The sequence below is a fragment of the Otolemur garnettii genome, unplaced genomic scaffold (genome assembly GCF_000181295.1).
Source record: "Otolemur garnettii isolate 467f Iridium unplaced genomic scaffold, OtoGar3 scaffold00152, whole genome shotgun sequence".
Lineage (NCBI taxonomy): Eukaryota > Metazoa > Chordata > Mammalia > Primates > Galagidae > Otolemur > Otolemur garnettii.
This window is the reverse complement of record NW_003852547.1, coordinates 2,014,825-2,023,866: the sequence shown is the minus strand read 5'-3', so window position 1 is coordinate 2,023,866 and position 9,042 is coordinate 2,014,825. Positions and strand designations below refer to the sequence as shown.

Genomic DNA, 9,042 nt, shown 5'->3' with positions numbered 1-9,042 from the left:
TATGGTACAAAAATAGTTTATTACAAAAGAAATCTAACCAAAAGGCCTAATAATTTACATTGTTATCAGTGCCAGCCTACAGCCCATCTCTCCTCTCCATGTTTAGCTGGTTTGAGGGGAGTGGTTGTTCCCTGGTTCCTTCCACCATGTCAGGCAGTGCACTGGCTGCTGGTGGGAGGGCATGGGGAGAGGACAAGGAAATGAAGATTTGGGTTGATTTCAAGACTGGAGACTGGAGCCTGAGAGTAATGGGGGTAAGAGTCCTGGGCAGGGATCAAGATGGGGCTCTTGGGTAGGTGCATGTGCTTCTGTGCAAATCCTGGTTCAGAGGAACAGGGGGTTGGGGGGGGGGCAGAGTGAGATCTTCACAGTTTCCAGAAGGGCTGACCCCACAGGGCAGGGAGGCCCCTCTTTATGAGTCCGAGATCTGCCCCCCCATCCCTCTCAGCTGCCTCCTGGAGCTGGGGAGAGGGGCACTGGCCGGCCAGGGCCTCGGAGGACCCCAGTAAAGGGCAAGAAGGCTGGTGGAGATGGTGGAGAAAGGAAGAAATTAGGGGGAGCCATGGGGAGTCCAGGGGGATCCTTGGAGGGAGACTGGGAGGGTGAGGAGGATGGTGATGCAGAAAGAAGACCTGTGGAGGGAAGGGAGAGAGAAGGGGGATTGCCATGAGAGGCTTGACCCAGAGATAGGGGGCTGAGACAGGACGCCTGGGTCTGAGGGCAGAGGACCTGAAGGTCAGGTCCCTGGATCTGAGGGAGGATGGGCTGGAGGTTGAGAGTTAGTTTCTCACCATTGGAGCTGAGGCGGCTGCTGCTTTCTGGGGAGGTGGTGCCACTCCGGTCAGGGGAGGGGTCTGGTTGGGAGGTGGAGGCAGCAGGCCGGGTGGCCTTCCCCCTCAGGATGTCGATTACCTATAGGATTGGAGACAAGTGTTGCCAACTCCTGCCTCACAGCCTTCCCTCTTTCTATCCCTCCTTGCTTATGGGATCTGTCAGTGACCTTGGCCTCCAGGTGAAGGCCTGTCTTTCTCATTATGTGAAGGTGGACAAGGCACTTCCTTTCTTGGCTCTTTAGTCTCTCCTAATCTCTTCTCTAGAACTCCCACTCAACGCATTGAAGCGCATGGCTCCTCTCCACGCCCTGACATAGACACACACTTACCCTTGCACCCTCGTCATATGCCCACAGATGCACGTGTGTCATGCGCATGCTCACATCCCTCCCCAGGCCTGGGTCCCGACCCACGGGATGCCGGGCCCCGGCCTGCACACTCACCCGACGGCTGCGCGCCACCATGAGCGGTGTGTCGTTGTGGCAGTTCTTGAGGCCGCTGTCAGCGCCGCTGCGGACCAGCGTGCGGACCAGCGGGAGGAGCCCGCGGCCCGACGCAGAGTGCAGCGCGGAGCTGCCTGAGTACATCTGTGCGTTCACGTTGGCGCCGTGCTGCGGAGGGCGGGGAGCGCGGGTCAGCAGCCGCAGCTGCTGGGCCTCCCGGCATGGTCAGGATCCAGGGAAAGGCGGGGCCGGTGACAGAGGCTGGGGGCCCCGGTCGGGGGTGGGGGTCATAGAAGGGAGGGAACTAGAACCAAGGGCCACAGTGGGATTTTGGGGCTGTCGGCGCTGAATCAAACAGCGGGACTTGGCGGCTTGGACCAAAGTAAGTGCGGAGTCTGTGAAGGGCAGGGCCCATGGTCTGGGCAGGTTCGAGGATGCAGTCGGGGCGGAAGGACAGGCGGGGACGGAGCCAAAGCTGAGTCAGGAAGGCCATCGCAGAGCTGGGCTGAGGCCGTTGTGGGGGCAGGGAAGGAATAAAAGACCGCCCAACATCGCAGCCAGGGGAGTTAAGTCAAAAAGCGACAGACCGAGCTCTAGAAGGAAAGGCCAGAGCTGGAAGCGAGGCAAGAACGGGAGCCACAACTAGGAGGTGGGTCAGCGCCAGGGGTCAGGGCGGTAGCCAGGCTGGGATCAGAGGAGGAGATGGGCGAGAAGTCAAGGCCGGGCGTACCCACCTGCAGCAGCAGCTGCACCATGCTAAGACTGTTGTTTTCCACGGCATGGATAAGGGGGGAGCGGCCGCTCTTAATGTCCTACGGCGAGGGTTGAGGGAAGGTTTTTGAGTCTCGCCAAGCTCAGTCCTACCTGCTGGCAGGCGGCATCTCACCCGCGGGTCCAGCCTTTCTGGGGGTTAGATACCTGCAGCCAAATCCCTCCGGGCGCCAGGCCGCGCCAGCCCCACCAGCCCCACCCCTGCCCCCGCCCCCTCCCCTTGTAGACCGGCTTCCAGCTCCTCTCGCGCTCACCACCGCGTCTATGTCTGCGCCTCGCTCCAGCAAGAGCAGCACGGTTTCTTGGCACTCGGTGTTCACGGCCAAGTGTAAGGCGGTGAGCCCTGAGGGAGCGAGAGGCTCAGTCAAACCTGGGACCGGGGATTTGCAGCCCCAAATGATGGACAGCGCACTCTGCCCAGGGGAGGGTACTCACCGTCGTAATTACGGGCCTCTAGGTCCACCGTGCCCGGGGCCGCGCTATCCAACAGGGCCCGCAGGCAGGTTGGGCTGCGGTGTTCGCAGGCCAGGTGGGCCGCTGTCTGGCCATGGCGGTCCAGTGCCATGGGGCTGGCACCAGCCATTACCAGGAGCTGGACCATAAACGGCAACGTGGTGATCACAGCCAGGTGGAGTGGTGTCTGGGGAACAGTGACTGTGAGGGACCAGCTTCCTGTCTTGCATCCCAGTCCTGCCTCCCTTAGATCTTCTGAGTCCTCACTCTCAGTTGCCATCTTACCCAGGAAAGGAAACCTGGAGTACCTCCTTCTTCAATTCAAGAGTCAGGGTCCCCTGCTCTTTCTCCCTTAGGACTCAGAGGTCTGGAGTACCTCCCTGCTAAGACCCAAGCCTCCTCTGGACTTTCAACCTCCTCCTTCCCCAGGAACCAGGAGTCTGGAGCGCCTCACTGCTTAGAGTCAGGAGTCCAGGCCCCTAGCTGCTCCTCCCGCAGACCCAGTAGTCCAGGGCCCCAGCCTCACCTGCCTTAAGTTGTTGTAGATATCTAGATCCCGGCGCCCATGCTGGAAGAGGCTGACTAGCCGTTGCACAGCTGGCAGGTTACCCTGCACTACAGCAATATGGAGAGGCCTGGGGGGGGGGGCAAATCACAGGCATTATGGGGTAGGCACTTCTCAACCCTAAGCTGTTGGCAGCGCTAACTCCAATATGTGTTGAATACTTTGGAAGTGTCTTTATTTATTTATTTTTGAGACAGAGCCTCAAGCTGTCCCCCTGGGTAGAGTGCTGTGGCATCACAGCTCACAGCAACCTCCAACTCCTGGGCTCAAGCGAGTCTCCTGCCTCAGCTTCCCAAGTAGCTGGGACCACAGGCGCCTGCCACAACGCCCAGCTATTTTTTGGTTGCAGCCATCATTGTTGTTTTGGCAGGCCCGGGCTGGATTCAAACCCGCCACCTTAGGTGTATGTGGATGGCGCCTTAGCCGCTTCAGCCACAGCCGACCTGGAAGTGTCTTTAGAATCACCACTACCCATCCCTCCACCTAGTTCGGCGACCATTGGCTCCCTCCTGGATTAGTACATTCCCCTCCTTGAAGCCTCTCTGCTTCCACTTCTGTCCTGTCTGTCCCACAGCCCCTACACAGCAGCCAGAGGAACCCTTTTAAAATCTAAGTCAGACCATGGCTCCTGTGCCTGACCAAAGTCTTCACTGTAGCCCACGAGGCCTACTGTAGTCTCACCCTCTTCAACCCCCTTTGGCCTCATCTCCTTGCACTGTCCTCCCACACTGGCCTCATTGTTATGTCCCTCAAACATACCACACATGGTCACTTCCCAGGGCCTTTGTATTGACTGTCCCCTCTACCTGGGACAGTCTTGCCCAGATATTTGCAGAGCCTGTCCCCCTCCATATAGGTCACTACTAAAGATGGTTTGGTAGCTGCTCACTCTCCATTCCCTGCATTATTTTCCTCCACATCATCACCTGATGAATTGTACAGTTTACTTTTTTCTGTCTGAATATCTCTGGTAGAAAGTCTGCCCCATCAAGGTAGGGCATCTGGTTTCCTTGATTCACTGCCCAGTGCTTAGGACAGTGCCTGATGCTGAAAAGATGCTCCATGAAGATGTGCTGAATAAATGAATCCATCTCTATGATCACCCTGGTCATCCTTGAAGCTGACAATCATGTTCCCACCCCTCACAGTTTTCTTATCTGTGGATTGAGTGGGGATGAACTAATTGCTATTAAAGTCTCTGCCAGCTGTGTCTGTATATCAGGGTCAGCCTCCAACCCAAGAGACTCAAGGGCTGACTAACTATGTGGAACAAAAGCTTGGACTAAAATGGAGGTGGAAACAAAGTAAGGATGGGGTCATTGTTGGGTCTTTGTTCTGGGTGCTCGGCTGCACAGCTCAGAACTCCCTCCCAGATTGAAGGACTCACTCCCCCTGCTTCTGGGAAGGTTGTCAGCTTTTGGACAACCTGGGAATTACTCTCAACTGCTTACCTGAAGTCATACCCAATGTGGATGGGAAGCAGTTGCCATCCAGTGGTAACCAGGGACTGGTCAATGCCAGCATAGAGGGCTTGGCCTCCTAGCTCCAGCCCTAAAGGCCATCCCAACCTCAACATTCCCTCTGGGATGGCTAAGGCCCTGCTGAAGCTGCACAGCAGCTCAGCTTTTCCCTCTGCCCACACTTGCTTCGTCTCACAGGTGTTGATTCAGGGACACTCCCCAATAAACTTCCTGTTCACTTCCCAGGAACCCCAACCTGGAACAGCCATTCAGAACATATGAATGTGTGTGTACGCACACGCACTTGCAGGTGTTTGCATGGAGTGAGGGGACAGAGCTGAGGGCACGAGGTTGACAGCATGTACACAAGCAGCATGACCTTTTTTAAAAGTCCACGTACTAGAGCACCTTCTTTCTCACCCAACCTGACTCTTACTACTAGGGCCTTGCCAAGGCAGGCAAACGGGGCTCTCCCAATTGTGACTGTGCATCCATAGTCCAGTTTTTTTTTTTTTTTTTTTTTTTTTTGAGACAGAGCCTCAAGCTGTCCCCCTGGGTAGAGTGCGATGGCTTCACCGCTCACAGCAACCTCCAACTCCTGGGCTCAAGCGAGTCTCCTGTCTCAGCCTCCTCCAAGTAGCTGGGACCACAGGTGCCCGCCACAACGACCGGCTATTTTTTTTGGTTGCAGCCATCATTGTTGTTTGGCAGGCCGGGCTGGATTTGAACCCGCCACCTTAGGTGTATGTGGCTGGCGCCTTAGCCACTTGAGCCACAGGCACCGAGCCCATAATCCAGTTTTAACTAACTTCCCAGGTGACTCTAATGGAAGAGCAGAAATCCTGGGGTCGGGGATGCAAATTGGACAACCCTTCCTAGCTGTGTGCTAGGGCAAAATCACATGGCTTTACCCAGCCTCGGTTTCCCCCTCTGTGAAGTACAGCGCCCCAACGGCGCCCAGAGCCAGGGTGAGATTGTGTAGGTGAATCCTTGATTCTGAATCCTAATCTGTGAAAGCCAAATTTAAAAAGAAAACATTGGGGGAGGGGCCGGACCCGGCCCTAAAGTTCCCTGGGAAGGACTCCCCACCTTCCCTGCATCTCCTAAGACCTTGGGTTGGGGGGCGGGCGGGGTTAAGTGAGGGCAGAAGAGAATGATTTCAGAGAAACCGTCCGGGCCTGAGTTCCCATAAACGCGCGGGCCGCAGGGGGTGGGGCGGGGCTGGAGGAAGTGGGGACGGGAGGGGCGGCCCAGCCCTCGGACTTCCAGTAACAGGTCTGCTGGGCGGGGCTCCGCTTCCTGCTCCCGGGGGAGGAGGGAAACCTGTCCCGCCGGGGATCTACCCTCGGTACCTCAATTTCCATCCTCGAATGGGGCAGAGGAAGGCAGGGAAGCCCCAAGGAGAGTTAGTTCCCCTGGGAAGTCAGACTCCATCTGGCTTTGTCCCCAATATCTAGGCATCCACCCCATTATCTCTTGGGAGCCAGAAATACAGTACCTTAACTCTTCAGTCGGAACAATTACTTCCCCAGTTCCTCTGAGCTCTGGGTTCCCAAGTTGCCACCCTCCTCCTTGTCCTCTTGGAGGCTCAGAAATGCAATGTCCCAATCTTTGTCCCTTTGGGGGAATGGACTTCTGGGCCTCTAAGCACTACCAATTTCTCAAGTGTGTGTGACTGTGGAGTGGCACAGGACCCAGTGCTTAGAAGGGCCCCTAGCTCAGTTTAATGTTCCACTGTTGCCCTCTTGAAGTTACTTTGTTTTTTTTGAGCCAGAGTCTCAAGCGGTTGCCCTGGGTAGAGTGCCATGACATCATAGCTCACAGCAACCTCCAACTCAGGCTGAAGTGATCCTCTTGCCTCAGGTTTTCTATCTGTAATAGAGACGGGGGTCTCGCTTTTGCTCAGGCTGGTCTTGAACTTGTGAGCTCAAGCAATCCACCCACCTTGGTCTTCCAGAGTGCTGGGATATAGGCATGAGCCGCCTGCCTAGCCTTCAAGTTAAGTTTGGAACAAGGAGCCCTGCAATTTATTAGCTGGTCTTGCCCCTAAGGTCCCTCTGAGCACCAGCTCCCCAAGCTGCCCATCATCTTGTTCCTTACCCCCTTGGGCATGTCAGAATAAAGTATCAAAACTTCTGTCCTCTGAGACTCAGAACATGTGCCCTGCCCCTTGGAGACCTCGAATTTTAGCTCTCCTGTCCCTAACCTCTTGGGGGTCCAGATGCCCTAAGACTCTTGCTCCCTCACCAGGAGCTAGAAGTCCAGCCTCCCAATCTTTGCTTCTTTGGGGACTCAGGCTTAGCATCTCTGCCCTCCTCCCCCCACTACCTTCACTCGCTGGGGGTGAAGTGGGGCTGGTGGAGCAGACTGGGGCTGGGCCCTCTGCCCGTTCCGGTAAAGTGTCGGCCCCAGCGGAAGGGGTTAAGGTTGGAGGGAACGCCAGGAGGGGGAGGCTGGAGTGAGTGACTGGTGCTGATGTGGGGGAGGCAGAGCAGCTGGGCTGCGGTCAAGTTCTGCGGGAAGGGATTTCCCCCAACAGGCAGCTGAGGCAGAAGTGTTTGCGTTGGGGGAGAGCGGGGGAGGGTGGCTAGGGTGAAGGCCTTGGCCTGTAGACTAGGGGGCCCAGTGGCCTGTTGCATGCACCCTGCTTTCCCAGGCCGCAAACAGCTCGGCTTGGGGCAGAAACTCATTTCAACCTGTTTCACAGATGATCTCCAGCCATACCCAGAAGGGGAGGGAACTAGGTTTTATTAGCCCTTTAAATATCTCAGGCACTTTCTCCTGCTTGGGCTCCCACGGATGGCCAAAACCACCCTGAAGACTCTGTCGAACACCATCCATTCCCACGTATTAAGCACTTACTGTTTGCCCCAGCCCATGTTCTGTGCGGCATATGTGTGTATATCATTGCACTGAATGCTAATTGTGTTAGGTGCTATTATGAGGCCTGGTTTCCAAATAGGGACTTGAAGTCACCCTGTGGGCCACCAGTGGAGCCCCCTCCCCTCTTATCTGCAGAAATGGGCCTGTTTATTTCTACCTGTGGTTTCCAGTCCCCAAATTAATTCCCACACTTTACGTCAATCATCTCATTTCTTCCTCATAGAGATCTGTATGGTTCCTGTTTTTACAGAGAGGGAAACTGAGGCATGTGGGGGGAAGAAAGTGGCCAGCTGAGATTCAAACCCAGGTGTATAGAAAAATAAAAATAACGACAGTCAATTGTATTGAATGCTCACTCTGCTATTAGGCACAGGGTTAAATTTCCCATGCAGAACCCCTAAGAAGCCTCAAGAGCATGTTCTTCAAACTGCTGGTGTAAACCATGGGGGTTTTAAAATCAATTTTGAAGATTGTCAGACTTATTAAGTGGGCTAGACTATGAGACAGTGGAGTAGACTAGAATAGAAAATATCAAAGTAGCCAGGTGCGGTGGCTCCTCTCTGTAATCCTAGCACTTGGGAGCCTGAGGCAGGGGTGTGGGGTCGGGGGTTGGGGGGAGAAGATTGCCTGAGCTCCCAGGTTCAAGACTAGCCTGAGCCAGGTGGAGACCCAGTCCTTAAAAATAGCTGGGCGTTGCAGTGGGCGCCTGTAGTCCCAGCTACTACTCGGAGGCTGAGGCAAGAGAATTGCTTGAGCCCAAGAGTTTGAGGTTGCTGTGAGCTGTGACACCACAGCTCTCTACCGAGGGCAACAAAGTGAGACTTTGTCTCAATATCAAAGTAGATCCCCCATAGTAAGGATGAATATTGTTTCACTTTGTGTAATTTTTATTTCAAGTTTATGTGTGTGTGTTCTGGGTTTGAGATAAAGAAATAATATTAATGAACACTTGTATGAGGCTCAGTGCCAGCAGGCTTACAGGTATCATTCATGTAGTAAATCAGTCAGTGAAATGAATTTCCTATTTTTGGATTATGATAAAAAATTTGAAGACCACTGCTCTAAAAACAGTCCTAGGAGGTAAGTGCTTTCAGGGTGCCCATGTTTCAGAGGAGGAAACATGCTCAGAGAGGAGAAGGGTCTTGCTCAAGGTCACACAGTCAGCAGTGAAGTAAGGACTCTAACTTGGGTCCACTTGAACTGAGTACCCCATGTCAGGGATAGCTGGCCCCCCCGCCTCCCAACCTCCGTTACTAGGGGTCTATCACTCACGTGTCTCCATCCTCATCTGCACGGGTGGCCATGGCGATGTCAGCTGTCAGGGGATGTTCCATGGAGCACATCACGGGGTACAGGGATGTTGGCAAGTTCAGCAGAGGAAAGGGGGAGCCCATGGTTGGAGTAGGGTATAGGGGCAGTAAAGGTCCTAAACAACAGAAGACAGAGAAAAGACATGAGTGAGGCCAAGCCCACAGACCCTCAACCCACTGCCACCTCCAAGTCTTCCTCTGGAGGCCAGCTTCCTCTCAAAGCTGCTTCTCCTCTTAGCCCTGGTCACCCTCATTATCACTTATCATTTTATGTGCTGACCCCATCTCCTACCAAACAATGAATCTCTTTTTTTTTTTTTTTTT

At 54.6% G+C, this 9,042-nt stretch overlaps 1 protein-coding gene across 1 annotated transcript in view; it reads right to left on the bottom strand.

The window, feature by feature from the left end:
• Positions 1 to 9,042, bottom strand: part of BCL3 (B cell CLL/lymphoma 3) — a 10,963-nt gene continuing 1,921 nt past the window's right edge. Inside the window, exons 2-9 of the mRNA XM_003799495.3 lie at positions 8,681 to 8,834; positions 3,027 to 3,135; positions 2,483 to 2,687; positions 2,302 to 2,390; positions 2,011 to 2,088; positions 1,277 to 1,444; positions 792 to 912; positions 1 to 632 (exon numbers count right to left, since the gene is read on the bottom strand). Of these exons, the coding sequence (XP_003799543.1) occupies positions 445 to 632; positions 792 to 912; positions 1,277 to 1,444; positions 2,011 to 2,088; positions 2,302 to 2,390; positions 2,483 to 2,687; positions 3,027 to 3,135; positions 8,681 to 8,834 (1,112 nt within the window). The 3' untranslated portion in view covers positions 1 to 444. The remainder of the gene's footprint in view (positions 633 to 791; positions 913 to 1,276; positions 1,445 to 2,010; positions 2,089 to 2,301; positions 2,391 to 2,482; positions 2,688 to 3,026; positions 3,136 to 8,680; positions 8,835 to 9,042) is intronic.